Raw genomic sequence first — 19,507 nt, forward strand, 5'->3', positions numbered from 1 at the left:
GCCGCTGTGTGGGGAGATGCTTGTGAGCCTCAGATGCTCCATGAGTCTACAACGCTGGTGTTTGTCATCATCTTATAGAGAACCAGAGCTCTGTGCTGAAGAGATTATCTGGAGTTTTACACCAGGTGACAGGCTAGATGCCACCAGACTCAGACACCCCCCAAGGCCCAAGCTTTCTAATCCCTCATCTCCAGATTTCACAGGCAGAGTCTCTGGCTGGGAACACGGGAAGACCTCCCCTGGCTCACAAGCACCAAGCTATGGTTGGAGCACCTGTGGGCTTAATTAGTCTTTGGCAGATGCTGGTTAGCTCCAGCTCCTAGCAACCGCCCTGCTCTCTCAACAGATACACAGTAATGTAGCCATTGCCTGGACACCCCACTTCCAGCACAGACTCAGTAAATGACAACCCTGTGCTCAATAGGACTTCTATTTTCAAACTAAATGGGCTTTTAGCCATGGAAATACAGGTTCATTTTAGAAAACTCCAAGAAGTAACAAAAACCACCTGTGTATCTCAGCACCTTTACCTGTTCTTTATATATAAAATTTCTTTTTTTTATTTCATGTGCACTCATGTTTTATGTGCATGTGTGAAGGTATTGAATCCCCTGAAACTGGAGTTACAGGCAGTTATAAGCTGCCGTGTGGGTGCTGGGAACTGAACCCGGGTCCTCTGGAAGAGCAGCCATCTCTTAACTGCTGAGCCCTCTCCAGGCCACCTGTTCTTACTTCTGACATGCACTTCCATCACATCTCCCTGGCTCAATGACGCTCCCTCCTCAAGTGCAGCGGCCAGGAGACAGGTCTCATCTTAGCCTCTTCATTCAGCATTGAACTGGACACTGAGAGTTAAAGCATTAGTCGTTCCTAGGTTGTAATAAGGACAAGATGCTAGCCCAGTGTACTGCAGAACAGTATGCACAGATAAGACTACAAACAAGAAGATACTTCCAAAATGTTGCAGTACAGTTATGCAGAGTTACACCAGTGACCCGCACAAGCAGATGAGATTCACTGTCAGCAGGAATCACTAAGACGACAAGCTGGCGCTTTGGGAAGCAGAGCCAACCTGGAGCACAGGCCAAGGCATGACCGGAATGGAAGACTCCATGGGCCACTCTGAATGTTGAGCTCATGGAAACATCTCACGTGTGCACACATGCACTAGCTAGTGATCTGGCACACACACACACATGCACTAGCTAGTGATCTGGTACACATACATGCACTAGCTAGTGATCTGGTACACACACACATGCACTAGCTAGTGATCTGGTACACACACACATGCACTAGCTAGTGATCTGGCACACACACACATGCACTAGCTAGTGATCTGGTACACATACATGCACTAGCTAGTGATCTGGTACACACACACATGCACTAGCTAGTGATCTGGTACACACACACACACACACACATGCACTAGCTAATGATTTGGTACACAGACACATGCACTAGCTAGTGATCTGGTACACACACATGCACTAGCTAGTGATCTGGTACACACACACATGCACTAGTGATCTGGCACACACACACATGCACTAGCTAGTGATCTGGTACACAGACACATGCACTAGTAGTGATCTGGTACACACACACATGCACTAGTGATCTGGCACACACACCCATGCACTAGTGATCTGGTACACAGACACATGCACTAGCTAGTGATCTGGTACACACACACACATGCACTAGTGATCTGGCACACACACATGCACTAGCTAGTGACCTGTAACACACACATACATGCACTAGCTAGTGATCTGGTACACACACACACACACATGCACTAGTGATCTGGCACACACACATGCACTAGCTAGTGATCTGGCACACACACATGCACTAGCTAGTGATCTGGCACACAGAAAGGGGAAGCTAGACCACAGCCTTGCTCCTCGTCTGCAGCACTGTGTGGTGAGGCACCTGGCCCAGGCAGCAATGGAGAAATGCAGGCAAAGGGCCATGAGTGTGGACCCCTGGGCCAGTGTCCTGGGTTCAGGCCCCAGCCTGACTAAAGAATGCTGCCACTGTGCCCTCGTTTGTGACTTGGGTGTTCTGATGACCACACAGGAAGTGGTAAGGCAGCATCAGGAACACCGAGTAAACCCCAGAAGCTGGCATGCTGAATCAAATGGAGTCTCTGGACTTGCCACACTGGGCCTTGATGCTTGGCCTTAGTGACCAAGTAAACCCAAGGCCCCATGGGGTAGCAGCTGCCCTCACTACTCAGTAGTTACAGCTGTCTTACACAGCACTCATGAACTGGAAAAAGGGCCTAACTTGGTGTGAAATAAATGTTATTTATGGGGTGATACAATTTTTATTTCATATAAACCTGATCGAGTCAACACAAAAGTTGGGGTTTTTTTTGTTTGTTTTTGTTTGGTTTTGGTTTTGGTTTTTCAAGACAGGGTTTCTCTGTGTAGCTTTGCACCTTTCCTGAAACTCACTCTGTAGACCAGGCTGGCCTCGAACTCACAGAGATCCGCCTGCCTCTGCCTCCCGAGTGCTGGGATTAAAGGCGTGTGCCACCACTGCCTGGCAAACACAAAAGTTTTTACCGAGTCCTGGAAATTAACCTAAGAGGCAAGTGTGGACAGACACGTGAATGATATTTTCCTGCATGTCATCACGTTTCGTCAAGTTTACAGGGGGAAGGTGAGGCTGCTTGTTTTCTAGCACACAGTCAACATTTGGTACAAAAACTCCAACAGCAATTCCGTTCTGGTACAAAAGAAAACCACATTTATTGTACAGCAGTATTTTTCTAAAGTTGTGCTGTCTTAGGAAACCAGACTCTAATTTTAGGAAATTACAGAAGGGTCAACATTGTGCTTAAACTTTAAAACAGGTTCAAAAGAACCCAGCACAGCACATGACTACTGCAAGGTATGCACAGCCTCGACCATATGTGCAAACACAGTGACCTGGAAGCGCCATTCAAGCTCAGACAGGCTTCCAGCCGCTTCACCCCGGCAGCAAACAGCTCCTCACAGACCCGACCGACTGCACTGGCCCTTCAGGCCAGCCCGTACTCAGGCACCATCGTCAGGACAAGATGAGATTTGGAAGTGACCTCATTTTGAGACATGCCCTTGTGTTTATACTGAAGTTTAAGATGGCCTTCAGGGCTGTGGGGTACAGAAAAGGTGAGTGCTGCCCCCCTCACCTCCCACCGGCCCCTCCATGGGGAGCACAGTAACACACTTCCCACGAAGCCCCACAGTCCACTGTTTGGGTTCACAGCACCGCTGAACACAGGGGAAGGAAATAGAACAGTTCAAATATTTTCCTCAAGTAAAAAGCCAAAACATGACAATAAAATTTTGAAAATAGGATCCAGGACAATCAAGAGCAGGAGACATAAACAGTATTTTATGTAAACGTGTGCTTTTTTCTCACATGGCAGTATCTACACCACCATGCTCAGATGGATATTCCGACTTTCTAAAGTGTCTGGTTGCAATAAAATTTGCATAAGAAGAATTTGTTCTGATCAATCCCAAGATATTTCAAATAGACAAGCAGGTGACGTGAATGAGTAAAAGAATATTCCCAAGAGACATCAGATCCCGAAGATTTGTCGGAAAGCCACCGTGGCTCAGGTTTTACATTGTGTTGTGTTGTGTTTTATGTTGTTACTCTGTATTGTGTTGTGTTGCATTGTATTGTACTATATTGTGTTGTTGAGTTGGATCATATTGTATTGTGGCCTGTTGGGACACTGGCTCTGTATTGTACTACACTGTGTTGTGTTGTCATACTGTGGATCCAGTTTTCGTCTGTTCTGTATAGCATTACATTGTGGTGTGCTGTGGTCTTGTGATCCCGTAGCTCTGGTTTTAGTCTGCTCTGTATTGTTATTTCATTGTGTTGTGCTGGGACACAAGATGAGGTTTAACTCTAGTCTGTGCTGTGTTGAGGTGTAAGTCTTCTAGGAAAGCAACTGCTTCTCTTCAGGGTTGTCTTCAAATTCTCATTTTATACCTTAAATGTCACAAGGCAAAAAAAAAAAAAAAACCCTAGATTTTAAAGTAAAGTCTTTTTTTTTTTTAAGATATCAAATAGTTATCCCAAAAAGGATGTTAATTGCTTTGTCATTTGTCAGAAAAAGTTATGGACACACTTGAAACTTAAAATCTTGGTTGGGTAAGAAAACCATATTCCACATCTAGTAGGGTTACGCTGGTACTGGACAACATTTCAAAAAGTAGCAACAGTGCCAGTTTCCCATGGAAGCCCATCCACACGGTCCAAGCCTTGCTCCAAGCAAGCATTCGATAAGGTCCAGATTGCAAGCTGTTGCCTCTCTCACTGTGCACGCGTTCGTCAGAAGCCTAGTTCACGTGGCTGTACTTACCGTCTATAGTGCATGTTGCATCTAAGTATTTCTAAAGTGCCTATGAATACAAGTATACAAATCAGCACTATAATATCAGGATTATAGAGAAATTCTTTCATAGAACATAGAACAGAATAGGCCTAGAATTGAAGTTAAGCTATACATTTTTTATATTCCTGTCAGCTGATTTCAGAATGCAAGCATAGAGAAGTAATTCTGACTTAATCGTATTTTAGACAGTTACTGATATGAATAGGAGAATAAAACCAAAAACCTCTCACTTGTGCTTATTTAGAAAAGACTGTTTTGAGATCCAAGAATGCAAGGGAACGTGTCCAATTATATAAAACAGCAAGTGAAGCTTAGTGAGTTTAATTATAAAGAGATTGTGCAAATATTTAATGGGATCATCAATTGTTATTAAATGCAAAAATTCCATTCACAATTGTGGCAAATCTGAATGGCAGTGGGGGTTTTAAAAATAGGACCCTGGGCAAAAGTCACAGATGTTACTGATAAAGGGCCCAAGCCCAACACCCGGCCAAGCTCCAGAACTGGGGCTCTGACCACGTGTTTTCATAGCCTTGGAGCCCGGGTTGTAGACTCCAGCTAGTTTAGAGCTTGTGGCGGTGGGCCCATAGCAGAAAGTACTAGAAATGTATGGGGAAGAAGCTCTGCTGTGTGCCTGCCTCTCCACCTGGGGATCTGAGGAGATCTGAGATCTGAGGAGATAGCCCGATGCTGCCTTCACAGCCCTGAGTGCTGGAGGAGGGATCCGTGGCTCATGGTATTTGGTGTGCATGCCATTGAGGGCATCACAAACCTCAGGCAGGGCTCCCCAGATGTCCCCAGGCCATCCAGGCCATCCAGGCCAGCAGCATGACTCCAGGCACGTTGTGGCCGCCCCACCTGTCCTCCCCTGTGCCTGCTGGTCCTTCTTGGTTTGAGTCTTCATATTTCAGTAAGTGGGGATTTTTGCTACATTCTCATCTAGCACGGGAAGTTTTAATAATGCTTTTCAAAGAAAGCCACATACTCTGCCTTCTGAATGCTATGGCTGTTTCGGGCTTGTCAGCCTAGAGAAGGTTCTAGTAATAAGTCACTGGAACTCCATATGCAGTGGGGAAAGCAGATTCTTCCTTGAGTACACAGTGAAGAACCCCAAATGCAGGAGAGCATGGCAGTCCTCTCCTTCTCTTGAGTCCCCAGTAATGAGAGGGAGGGATGTGGGAGATGCGGACAGCGAGGAGGCCACGGTTCCTGCTCAGACCGCCAGGCTGAGGTGCCTTCTCCCGCTGCTCTGTGACTCTCCTCACCTATGTTAAAGCTCCCAGGTTTGCACTACGCCTCACAGACAGACTCAGGGAAATGGCAGATAAGGAGATCACATGAGAATGCCCAACATATAGCAATTTAGGAACAGAGTTTTGAAGAAAATGACGTAAGAAAGAATTACTCACTATTTTGTGTGTGTGAAAGAACACACACAGTGTGTGTGGATCCCAGCGTAGTGAAGTGTTACAGAAAACATCTTCCTGACTCAGCAGTGAGCTAGTCAACTGTTTGCATTTGCATAAAATGCATGCATCATACAAAATTCCATTTCTCATCTAAGCCATTCTAATGCTTCATACCACCAAACGAAGCAGAATTAATCAAACCTATTAGATTCATTCCTAATCCCTAAAGGACTTATCTTTTAGCATTTCCATGCTAACTAAAACTATTGTGTGTTTTTCTGTAAGATGTCTGATGAGCCGCCTCCTAAATATAATACCTACAAAACTGAAATGCGTCTCCCTGATCTGTAGACAGTCAAGAAGAGGGCAGTGGATGCTGGGGACCACCCGGGGCCAGCTCACTCCCTGGAGCAGCTTTCTGAGCCGGCCTAGGCCAAGTCCACCTCTCCTTCCCTGGTTCCAAGAGCCTCCTGGGTACCATGAGCCGCGTGACTTGTGTCCTGTAATTCAATGTGTCCCCTTCACCGTAAGAACTAGGTCTGAGCCTTCCTGGATCCCCACTACCCTGCTGAATGTATGTTCACAGCTAAAGCTGGACTAGACACACACTAGAGAGACCCATCTCGCCTCACAGTCACAGAAGCTATGGCACGGCCATCACCAGGGGCCAAGGGGGCCTGGGATCTCCTAGAAGTAGCTTCTGAGGCTACTCTCATCCTGAGCCAGTTAGGGTGGCAGGCAGAAGGAGGAAGTGCCAGCAACACTGTTTCCTGAAGTGAGCTGCTTCCCTACCCGAAACCAAGAGAACAGAGGTGTCACGTCGTGACGTACCAAAGGGAAGCTGGGCAACAGCCTTCACCACAAAGGACGGGCTACTGGTAAAATAAGGTCACCTCCACACTGGGAAGCTCCTCCATGTGACCCATGACACTCTGTGGTCACCACCACTCTCAAAGTTCTCAGTGAAATTAAGGCTGGGTCACAGCTCATGACACCAGATGCTACATAGAAAGCAAGATACAAAAGAAAACGATGTCATAGTTACAGGGTAATTTTAAGGGTAACACTAATGAGCAGACCCCCCCGGACTGCTGTGGTTGATAACAGGGCTTGGAAAATGCCAAGAGTATTGGAAAAGGACGCGTCAAATCAAAGTCCAGAAGCTCAGGGTGGATCCCAGCCGCAGCGCCCAGCTGACTACACAGTGGTTTCCATGGTTTCGATCACTTCCAGATCCGACTGTGATGGGGAGAGCAGGGTGCACTCATCGGGTTCCCAGCTGCTCTCAGGGCTGTAATCTTCCTCAGAACTCAGCTCTGCCCCTTCTTCTGTGTCCTCGTCACAGGATTCCACATAGTGAGCCCCAACTGCATTGATTCCCGAGTCCTCAGAACTGGAAGGGGAGGAGCAGTGACCCAGTTTCGGAGTGTCACCCTCTTTAGAAATTAAGGCATCATGTGCAGAGACCTCCTCAGGGCTCATCTTCTGGGAATGGGGCGCCTGCTGCTTCTGCACATAGCACATCTTCCCATTGATGCATTTAACCTGATAGTTGTCAATGAAGAGATCGGAAATCATACAGTACCTTGGCGAGTCAGGGGGAAGCGGAGGCTGGAAGACGGACGCGAATTTCAAAAAGTGTTCAGTGAGCGAGACTGAGATCTGAATGGTGTTTGTGGGCTCTCGTGGCCTTGCGGGGATCTCCGTGCTTGGGAGCTGCTCCACAGGGGTCATAGGCTGATAGACATATTTGCCTGTGGGACACACAAGACACAGCTGAAATCCAAACCCACTGCACAAACTATTAGCATGGCTGCAACTTCAAGACCGAAACAGTTAACAACATCATCACTCGGCACTGTCCCATCCACCTCAGACCCAGTGTGCCACAGTCATTCCCGTGCCAGAAACCCAAAATGTGTTCTGTAATTTAACTTAGGAGATACTCTCATAGAATGCCTACCCAGCATGTGTGGGGCCGTGGGTTCAACCACCAATACTACGAAAAACATTGAGTGGCACCTATGGGTCTGGAGTGGATGGACAGTCCTGTGGCCCTCCCTCTTAAATGATTCACTCGTGGCACTGGACACAGTGCCCAGAAACAGCATGGAAAACACAAGCTGAAAAGAAAACAATATACTACAGAACTTTGACTTCCTTTTTATCTCTAACAATAGGTTAATGCACGCTGATGTGTTTAAAAGATCTAGAGGTCCTTCAGTGTACCACCAAAACCACGGAGGACCTTCCCTTTCTAGCTTTCAGTGTTTTGATTTTGTTGCTAGGTATGAAACCCAGAGGTGAGCATGTGCCTGCCACAGAGCTAGACCCGAGGCCCTAGGTGAGATGTCCTAGTCAGTACACACACATTTATTGAGTAGGTAGAAGCTTACTGGGCTGTCCTGGCCTCCCAGACACCAATGCCACGGCCCCTTCCTAACCCAAACTAGGCAGATGCGCACACGGGGCAGCCAAGCGGCTCACCTTTAGCTCTTCTCCTCTGCCCTCAGCCCTCAGCCACTTCTCAGAGTGAAGCCTTGTCTGAAGGAATCTAATCTGTCCTTTTCCATGCTCTCCTTATTTTCATACATTTGGGAAGTCTTTCAAGAACCAAATGCTAAGGAAACAGATTAAAATCATGCAGTTTGTAAGTCTACAATAACTATAATGATTATACTATTATTATTAGAGACAGGGTTTCTCTGTGTAGCCTTGACTGTCCTGGAACTCACTCTGTAGACCAGGCTGGCCTCAAACTCACAGAGTCACCTGCCTCTGCCTCCCAAGTGCTGAAATTAAAGACAATCACCACCATACTCAGCTTGTAATTCTAAAATTATTTCAAAATACAAAGCTAAAAGTAAAAGGGGTCCGTGAAGATGTCTCATGATAAAAGCACTTGCAATGCATCCCTGATGGCCTGAGTCCAGATTCCCAGGACCCACGGGAAAGCCAGGAGTCACAGCAAGTGTGTGAGGAGGGAGGGAGGGAGAGAGAGGAGACACTCCCAGGAGCTTCCGGCCAGCTGACCTAGAGTACACGGAACAGCAGCAAACAAGGAAGATGCTCCCTCAAACAAGCCGGTGATGGACACCCAAGGTTGTCCTCTGACCTCCACATGTGGGTGTGTGATGGTATGTACACACACACACACACACACACACACACACACTCATCCATCTATCTATCTATCTATCTATCTATCTATCTATCTATCTATCTATCTGTCTATCTATCATCTATCTCCATCCATCCATCCATCCATCCATCACCATTTATCTATCGTATCTATTTTAAAAGCTAAAGTAGGGGAAGCCCTGAAAACTCAAGAGACAGAAGCCACTGCTCTGGACATCCCTGTGTTCTTCCTATTTGGATGAGTGGATTTACTCAGGCTAGGTTTCATCCTGTGCACACATTATGGCAGCTTTTAAGCCTTAGTGCCACTGGGATTTGGGGCCAGATCATCCTTCTGGAGTTGTCCTGTGCACTGCAAGAAAGCTAGCCTGGCCTCTGCCATTCATCATTCATTCCATGTCAGGACAGCTCCTCCCTAGATCATAAAAAAATCCAGATATTGTCCAATATCCCGAGGGGCAGCCCTCTTCTAGCAGAGGATGGAGGATTTGTGGTACCTCTCCCTGTAAGCATCTCATCTCAGGGAAGTCACTTGTGTTTTAGTTCTTGGTCAGACTGGGAGTCTGCACCTGGAATTATCTCCAGAACGAGACTATCTCAGGTTTCATAATGGTAAGCATGGAAGAGCAGTGACCGTGTGCGGGACCATGTCCCGCCCTCTTTCCGTTCCCTCCTTTGTGAGCTTCCTCGTGCTCTGGTTTCTCTCAGACTGGTTCTCCCACCTCCCAGCACTCGGTAAGAATGCTGGGCCCCCCACATTCACGTGTTAAAGTTCCGATTACCAACGTGATCTTCGGGAGAAATAAGTAGATCTATGTGAGATGGTAAGAGTGGACCCCAGTGGGATTCATGTCAACAGACACTGCATATACTGCCCACTCATGTACATGTCCACCCCCTCTACGTACCACATACCACACAAACACCCACATATACACATCACACACCACACACATCACACACCCACACACACATCACCATATACACAACAAACACACACATCACCACATACCCACATGCACATCACACCATACATACATATCACCACACATACATCACATCATACGCACACACAGTCTGTTGAGTGCCTTGCTCTAGCATCTGCCATATTGCTTTGAGACAGGGTCTCTCAATGTTTTAGTTAGGCTAGCTGGCTGGCAAATAAGCTTTCTGGATCTGCCTGTCTTCACCCCTCTACCCCCCAATACTGGGACTACAGGCACATCCAGCCATGCCCAGCTTGTTTCCATGGGCCCTGGAGCTTCAAACTCAGTCTGTGGCATGGTACTCCAGCGGGCTGAACTGACCTAATGGTGCAGTACAGGAAGAGACCAGCTGGGAGATGCACTGTGCTTCAGAGCACAGCCCGGCCTCACTCTGAACTAGGCAAAGTCTGTGATCCGGGAACACAGATGGTAAAGACAAAGGATGGTTAGAGAGGCTGCAGCCCCGAGACAAATTATCATACAACACTGCATTGTGTGACTGCTTTACCGAAACAGTACGGTTGGAGGCGGGGCACAGTGGTAAATCACCTGCAGAGCAGGCACATGGCCCTGGCCTCCATCTCCAGCACCACAATAAATAAGTAAAAAAAAAAAAAAAAAAAAAAGAATTAAATAGCTCATAGGAAAGTCCCAGCTTAAAGAAGAGCAGACAGAGAATCAAGCATCTCAAAATTCCCCTTCTGGACACACACAGAAGTACTAGAGGCTGAGACTCAGGGAGCAGTGTCTACACACCTCTGCACATTCGGGCTATTTACAACAGCCCAGAGATAGAAGCCAGAGAAGTGTTCATCAACAGACAGACAACAGAAGCAGAAGTGTGCACGTGCAATGGAACACTAGCATGCCAAACCAACATGGGTATCTCCGGAGGTCACTGTGCAAAGGGGAAAAAGCCAGTCACAGCAATGAATACTCGGTAGTTCCACACACATGAGGTGCCCAGAGCAGTCACATCCACACAAACGGAAAGCAGGACATGTTTTCAGGGGACAGGGATGAGAAGGAACTATTGCAAGTCACATCAGTTTATAGTACGCAGAGTTGTGTGACAATGCATGCTGGTGGCAGCAGGTCAAAACGAATGTCACTCAGCATGTATGTGAAAAAGTTCCAATGACACCCGTCACTAGGGACACACCAGTCAAGGACGGCAAGAATCAGAATGGCTGTTCTCAAAGGAGGGAAAAACGGCCAACACTGGTGAGGCTGTCGAAAGCAGGCTCTCCCAACTCCTAAGAAGGAGGAAAATTAAAACAATCACTGTGAACCAAGACCGCATGAAGGTTACCCAAAAAACTGAAATCAGGCATATTACTCAGCCATGGAAGAGTGCAATGGACAGGGTAATTTTGAGTAAAATAAGAAATATGGCATAGAAAGATGATATGGCACGGTCTCCATTATATGTGCAAAGAGAAAAAGTTGATTTCATAGAAGCAGAGACAATTACTAATAGTAGCACAGACTATTACTAGAGAGACTATTACTAGTAGCAGAGACTATTACTAGTGGTAACAGAGACTACTACTAGAGAGACTATTACTAGTAGTAACGATACTATTACTAGCGGTAGCAGGAAATTGGAAAGTACAGGAGGGTAGGCAGACAGGATTGCTAATGAGTGATAGTAGACAGCAGCAATTTCTGATGTTCAAGGTACAATAATCATAGTTGACAACAATTGACTACTTCAAAACAGCTAGTGGAATTCTCAGACAAAAACATGTCTGAGGTATCAGACACGTCCGTCACTTCAGTTGCACACGGAAATGTCACATTGCACTCCATAAATTTAAAATAGATTTAAAAGCTGACCAGAACACGAAAGATAACTTTCTTAGTAATTTTTAAAAAGATGGCCGGGCGGTGGTGGCGCACGCCTTTAATCCCAGCACTCGGGAGGCAGAGCCAGGCAGATTTCTGTGAGTTCGAGGCCAGCCTGGGCTACCAAGTGAGTTCCAGGAAAGGCGCAAAGCTACACAGAGAAACCCTGTCTCGAAAAACCAAAAAAAAAAAAAAAAAAAAAAAAAGATATCCATTTAAAACAATGAAACTAATTAAAACATGAGACATGATTAAACACACACACACAAAGCAATGGTGGCCAACAGGTAGAAAATGTATTTCAGACATCTCATCTCTTCTGGGAGGAATCTCCTTCCACATTTTCAGCCACTTCTCGAAGATCAATCAAAACCTAAGCAACTCCCATGAGTCTTTGGAAGTCTCTATCGATAACATTTCTGACTTGGGCAATACAACACCTCAAGGAGACACGTAGAAGTACATAGGAGATCTGTGTCATCTTGCATAAATAGAAGCAAGAGAGCGTCACACTGGCGGGCTAGCTCGTGTATGAGAGGCCCTGGCCTAGAGCAAGGCGACAGCCTCCTTCCTCCGCAGGGGCTCGTTGTGAGCTGGTGCGAGCTGTCTGTCAGTGGACCACCCACCTCACCTACACTCCATGTGTAGCCTTGTGTGATTGATTGCCCAGCAGAAACAGGATTTTGAAACTGTTTCTTTTTTACAAAGGGAAGAAAAAACAAAACCAAACTGAAACAGTTAAACAATCCAGCCAGTAAGCCACATAGGTCTGTCTCCAGGAAGCCACATGGGTCTGTCTCCAGGAAGCCACATGGGTCTCCATGAAGCCACATGGGTCTGTCTTCAGGAAGCCACAAGGGTCTGTCTCCAGGAAGCCACATGGGTCTGTCTCCACGAAGCCACATGGGTATGTCTCCATGAAGCCACATGGGTCTGTCTCCAGGAAGCCACATGGGTATGTCTCCATGAAGCCACATGGGTCTGTCTCCAGGAAGCCACATGGGTCTCCATGAAGCCACATGGGTCTCCAGGAAGCCACATGGGTCTGTCTCCATGAAGCCACATGGGTCTGTCTCCAGGAAGCCACATGGGTCTCCATGAAGCCACATGGGTCTCCAGGAAGCCACATGGGTCTGTCTCCAGGAAGCCACATGGGTCTGTCTCCACGAAGCCACATGGGTCTCCATGAAGCCACATGGGTCTGTCTCCATGAAGCCACATGGGTCTGTCTCCATGAAGCCACATGGGTCTCCATGAAGCCACTAGTCTGCTCCTGGCTTTGTTTGTTTTATAGCCATACATTGGATAACTTTAAAAAAAATAAACCTCTAGGAGGAAAAATAGGCATTTTGAATTTACAGGTAACTTTGTGTTTGTTAAATGTGTGTCGCCCTTAACATGTGAAACACACAGCTCTCAGGAGTGCAGAGTAATTTTAAAATTAGCCCAAGTAAAATATCGTTAGGAAGGTAAATCTACACAGGAAAGCCAGGGTGGCCTGAAGCAGATTGCACGGCTCAGGCCCTTGCTTTTCATCAAATCACAACTGTTTATGTTAGGCTGGGGGTATTCAATGTTTGGAAGGAAATGCTATCTAGTAACTGTTACAGTGTGGACCAGTCACTGAGTTGAGATGTGAATCACACACTAGAAGTGAATGGACACAGCGTTCCAGGAGCCTGACTCTCCACCCTGCCCACAACAGTGTGTATCTAGCATTTTTGTCCTCTGCCCAAGGAGCATGCTACAGTTCACACTTTGCAGCTATGCTGAAACCCTAATCAGAAACATAAATGTAAGCAAGACTCTAGTTTCTTCATTTACCGCCCACGCTGTCTTCAGTGAATCCCATTTAATATGACGTAAGTCCCTGGTGGACAGATGGCCGGAGCACGGCATATCTACTCACTGGACAAGTACTTAGCAAATAGCCACTGTCTTGACTAAGTTACATGACACAGGAGAAAGACAATGCAATACAACACACCGTGGTGTTTCTGGAAGCATTTGGATTGAGCAGAATGTAAAAAAGTAAAACCAAATCAGGGCCTTGTAAAACACAGGAACATGGAGGGGAGCTGTCAAGGCTGAGGAACGGAATCGGGGCTCCGGGGGAGCTCTGTCAAGGCTGAGGAACGGAATCGGGGCTCCGGGGGAGCTGTCAAGGCTCAGGGGACTTCGCCTGAACAGCAGCAAGCAGACTACTCCACACCGCTTTTGGAGCCAGGGTGAGGCAGTGTGGGGTTCAGACACGAGGGCTGTAGCTGTGTGGGTCCTGGAGTACAAGACCAGGGCACCCAGTGTGGCCACCACAGTGAATTGTGGCAGTCTCAGAGAGGAAGGACACATAGAGAAGCGAAAATGTGTGCTGATGAACCAGAAGGAAATGAGAGGGAGGAAGAGGCTGTAACAGACATCGATCGATCGGGCTGTGATGTTCTCACCAAAGTGGTGGTGTGAAAGGAAAATGGAGGACATGCCCACAGGAAGGTGGCCACCACAGGGGGTGACGTAAAGTCTGGAGTGGAGGACATCCCAGAGTCCCAGTGATCTTCATCTGCTTTTGGGTCTTTCTTGTCAAGTGAATATTCTCGCATTCAGTTTTCCGCAGTGCACATGTGGTTAAGATATTTACCTCAGACAGAGGTTCAAAGACTAACATGAAAATGTCTCCAAGCCTCAGCTGAGTGCCCAGAGCACTGTAAGTCCACTATTCTTGTTTATAGAAGGTGGCATTGCCCACCTTACCAGGCCACCATTTGGCCAGCCTCAGACCTCTGCTCCACCCTATATGCAGAGTCCTCTAGACTGTCCCGACTCAGCTCTGTGACACCCCATGTAGTGCCCTGGAACTCCCAAGTTGGGTAACTGCCGCCCTGCTTGCCTGACCTTGACCTTGATGACCTCCCTATCCTGATTCCCTGCCGGTCTCCACCCTCCTGAATGCTTAAGGGAAGTTCTTTGTTTGTGTATCCTGCATTTAGTGTAAACAGCTTAGATGAAGAATGTAGAACATTCAGTAGCAAACTTCTGCCCTCCGGGGTTCCTCTATTGTGCTGTAAGCCTGGATTTAAGGTTCCCTCCCTCCTTCAATAAACGGCATTCGGCATCCCCTGGCACCAAAGGCCGGCCCGCTGTCTTCTGTCTCTGTTTTTCGATCCACAGCCCCTGGCTTGGACATGGTAATGGGTGGTGGTATCGCGGGCGCTACCGCAACAAGCCGCTTTCTTCACTTGGGACTCACACCACTTTCACACTAATCAAGTGACAGTGAGCTGTGTGCCGGGCACTGGGGACATGAAGCCTATGACTGGCCTCTGAGTCACTGTGCATTCAGTTCAGGACGAATCCCACTCACCAGGTCATCACAGGAAAAGACACATACTTACAGACTATTGAGAGTGGTGAGCACAGAATGATAGGAAGGCCCAGCCACACCCTGCTACACTTACAACTCTGACTGGCCTGTGTAGCCAGGGACAACATCAGGGAGGCAGAATTCAGTGCATGTCGCCTCAGGACAGGGCCAAAGGGACAGAGGAGGCCTAAGGTGACTGGATTAAAAGGGTGGTGGAGGCAGACTCGAGGGAGATGCTGGCAGGCGGAAAACCGGTTCTCGCCGGTTCTCAGGAGTAGAGATCTACCCACCACCTTTGTCTTCCTCCACTTCTGATTCTCTCACTGAATGCCACAGGCAAACCCAACCAAATCCTCCAAGCAGGTGTCAGCTGTGGAACTGCACCGTTCTCCTGGATCCAGCTTCCATGTGGCTTTCAGTCAACTAACTAGGTTTGAGACAGATGCAACCTGCATAGGGCACACGCTTGAACAATGGTCCTCGGCCATCCCCACCGCTCTGGACCGCATTTCAACCCCTCTGAAGTACAGCACCCAGTGAAGCCTGCCAAAGCCAAACATGGAGGAGCTACCCAGCTCACACAGGGATTCCCCGCAGCCAGCCGACAGGGATGGTGAAGCACCAGACTTTCCCGACTCTGTTGAGGCTTTTGTGACGCCAACGGGATCTAAGGGAGATATATGCCAGACACTCATGTGTGGGTTCAGGGAGAGCAGAAGTAGACAATGCACCCCACTCCCAAACATCCACACACACTGCAGCAGAGGGAAGCAATGAGCTGTGGCTACAAACTATACACAGGGTTCAGAGAAAAGCAGAGAGCCAGAGAGGGCTCCTCAGAAAACACAGTCTGCACACTCAAGGAAAGCAAGGGGCTGAGGAAGGCAATGTCGATGCCTTATGCAGAAGCCTCCAGTGTGGGAGTGAGGGTGAGCAAGGGATGGAAAGAAGAGCAGCCTGGCTGGAGCAGTGGACTCTCCGGTGACCGAGACCAGCATTATCACCCAGATTACTAAGAGCAAAGCTCTTCCTTGTCATGAAAGCTGGGGTGCCAAAAAAGCCACTCTGCAGGATAAATTGGCACAACAGAACCCTCTGAACACACAGACACGGGCAATTCCAGTTAGAAGAGACCCCATTCAGGGTGAGTTCAGAATCATTGTACTATGTAAGTCTAGCTGAACGGACTGAATACGGGTGGTACAGAGTGAGAACTCTTCAGTATCTAGTTTCTTTTCTATCCAGCGTGGTCATAACTGTTAATATGACACAACCCAGACTCTCTTAGGAAGAAGTTTGTTTGTGTTTGTTTTTCCAGACAGGGTTTCTCTGTGTAACATCCCTGGCTATCCTGGAACATGGATTGTAGACCAGGCTGAACTCAAACTCAGAGATCTACCTGCCTCTGCCTCCTGAGTGCTGGGACTAAGGGTGTGTGCCACCACCACTGGGTGGGAAGAAAATCTTATTTAAGGAATTATCTAGATCAAGTTGGCCTATAGGGGATTACCTTGATATTTAACTGACCCCACCCACTGTGGGTGACACCATTCCCTAGGCTGGGCACTGAATTGTATATGAGTGAAGAAAACTAGCCAAGTGACAAGCTGGCAACACAGGCATGTTAGTTTTTCTCTGCTCTTGACTGTGGATGTGAAGTGACTGGCTGCTTAAAATCCTGCCCTGACTTCCCTTCAGTGATAGACTGTAACCTGGAATTATAAGCCAAATAAATACTTTCCTTCCCCAAGCTGCTTTTGATTGGGATATTCTATCACAGCAAGAGAAATAAAGCCAGAAGAGTAGACAAATGTGGGTTTTGTGTAGGGAAGTCCTACTTCCCTACAGAACTGGCAGAAGACAGTAGGGGCTAGAAAACAGCTGAGGGAGTCCTTTCTGCAGGTTGGTCCACTGGGGTTGACACCATGTCCAGAGAAAGGCCCGCTGGTAGGGCAGTTTGCAGTGTAGGAAGACACACTCAGAGGGAGGGAAAGGGGAACAACCTGGGTGAGAAAAGCTGTGTGTGTGCACCTGTGCATGAGTGTGTGTGGTGTTAGGAATACTAAAATCGGAAGGCACTGTCACCAATCTTTCTAAAATAATATGCCTCCACCTTATAGACACTTTCTAAGATCATTCCTGCCTCTTACCTCCTTTTCAAAACCTCTCGGCAGAGCCTGAGTCACCAAAATGGACAGCAGATTTCTAGATCTGCAGTTTGAAAAATCCATTTAGAAACAGAAATAAATACCTGCAATGGGGAGCAAAGCTGAACAGCCTGGCGATCCCGGGGTGGCTCTCTACCAGGCACCAGCACAAGGCTGTCGACCTCCATAGACCTCCCGAGACTCACTCACTCAACAGACAGATACCTCTGACATGCTAAAGCAAGGGACACAGGCACAAACCATGTGCCATGCTTCTCCACTGATCTGGGGATTAAAAGTGCAGATTCACAAGAAAAGGACACTAACTCAGATGGGCTGATTCAGGCACAGTAAAACCTCCAGTGTCTGCACTTAACACGGCTCAGTGGGTGGGGGGCTCAGGATGTATACTACATTTTAAATATCACTCTGTAAAAGGCTATTGTTTATAGACACCATGTCTGTCCATTATTCACGGACCTCATTTTCAAAACTGTACAAAGAAATATAGTATTCTGGAACTGTATATTGTAGAAATCAGGGGCTAGAGAGATGGCTCAGCAGCTGAGAACACTTGCTGCTCTTACAGAGGACCCGGTTTTATTCCTAGCTCCCACATGGTGGTTCACTTCCACCTGCCATTCACGTTCCATGGGATCCACGCCCTCTTCTAACTTCCCCAGGCATGAAGCATGCATGTGGTACACATACATACATGCAGGCAATCACCCCATACACATCAAATAAAATGAACACATCTAATTTAAACATTAAAATATTAAAGAAATTTTTAAATTAAAAAAGCCATATTAGTACACACTCTATCAATGAAATATATTTTAAGACCAAACTATTACCATTTATGCACATAAATTACATAGCCTTTAATTAAATAAAACATTTATCAATGTATTTTGTTTTCAATCAAATGCAATAATTACCTGAATTTTCTCTTACAACCTATAGTTAGGTTAGCTAATTTAAAAATTGGGTGCCACTGGAGACACCCCAAGAATTAGAGGCAAGAAGTAACAAATAGTGTCTACTTCACTATCTATCCATTTAACCAGTACTTTGTGAGGACAAAGAAGCCCACAAAGAGGCACCAAAAGCCAGTGGGATTGGGCCTATATCCAAGGACGTATTCCTCATGCAGCTATGCAGTCACTCCACAGCCAACGTGTGGTGGTATTGTGTTCCCCAAAATATTGTGCACTCTAATAAACTTATCTGGGGTCAGAGAACAGAACAGCCACTAGATACAGAGGCCAGAAAATGGTGGCACTCACACCTTTAATCCTAGCATTCCAGAAGCAGAAATCTGCCTGGATCTCTGAGTTCAAGGCCACACTAGAAATAGCCAGGCATGGTAACACATGCCTTTAATCCCAGGAAGTGAGGGCAGAAAGCAGAAAGGTATATAAGGCATGAAAACCAGGAACTAGGCTGGCTAAACTTTTAGGCTTTTGAGCAGCAGTTCAGCTGAGATTGATTCTGGATGAGGACTCAGGCTTCCAGTCTGAGGAAACAGGATCAGCTGAGGAATTGGCAAGGTGAGGTGGCGGTGGCTTGTTCTACTTCTCTGATCTTCCAGCATTCACCCCAATAAACTGGCACCAGATTTGATTTTATTGATAAGAACTTTTAAGATTTGTGCTACTGACGTGAAATGAGAAAGAACGGTTCGGACTACAGGGAGACTACAGAGGCACAGGGGTCAACGTGTGGCCTCTCAGACACAATAGACAGAATTCTCTGAAGCACATGTCCTTTCCCACAATGTGACACTTCCTCAGAAGATGCTAGATGCTGACTGCAGGACTAGACACTCCCTTGTTGATGCCAGGGCTCTGGCAGAAATACCGCAGCCATGTTCCTGGGACACGTGGTTCCTTAGCAACCTAACAGCTAACCTGGTCCAGCAGCCGCAGTCCCAAGACCCTCTCCAGTGGAAACCAGTATGCCCAATGCCTGCTGTCCACACCAATCCTTTACTGCCCTGTACAGTCAACACCCACCTGCACAGGCTGCAGACCTGCGCAGCAGAACTGCAATTTTCTCCGCAGCTATGGCAGGGTTAAACCTAACTGTCTCAAAGCCTGACCCCAGCCTCAGGCAGGAAGGGAACCTCCTTCCAAGTTTGTCCTTCCTGTGACATTATCCTAGTGTCCCTTGGAACCATCGATGACTTCCTCATATATTGTAGT

General features: G+C 47.2%; 1 protein-coding gene across 1 annotated transcript in view; it reads right to left on the reverse strand.

The window, feature by feature from the left end:
* Nucleotides 1–2,740: 2,740 nt before the first annotated feature.
* The window catches only part of C12H3orf70 (chromosome 12 C3orf70 homolog), a 47,183-nt gene continuing 30,416 nt past the window's right edge, over nucleotides 2,741–19,507 (reverse strand). Inside the window, exon 2 of the mRNA XM_036203858.1 lies at nucleotides 2,741–7,574. Coding sequence (XP_036059751.1) covers nucleotides 7,018–7,574 — 557 coding nt within the window. The 3' untranslated portion in view covers nucleotides 2,741–7,017. The remainder of the gene's footprint in view (nucleotides 7,575–19,507) is intronic.

This window comes from Onychomys torridus, chromosome 12 (assembly GCF_903995425.1).
Source record: "Onychomys torridus chromosome 12, mOncTor1.1, whole genome shotgun sequence".
Lineage (NCBI taxonomy): Eukaryota > Metazoa > Chordata > Mammalia > Rodentia > Cricetidae > Onychomys > Onychomys torridus.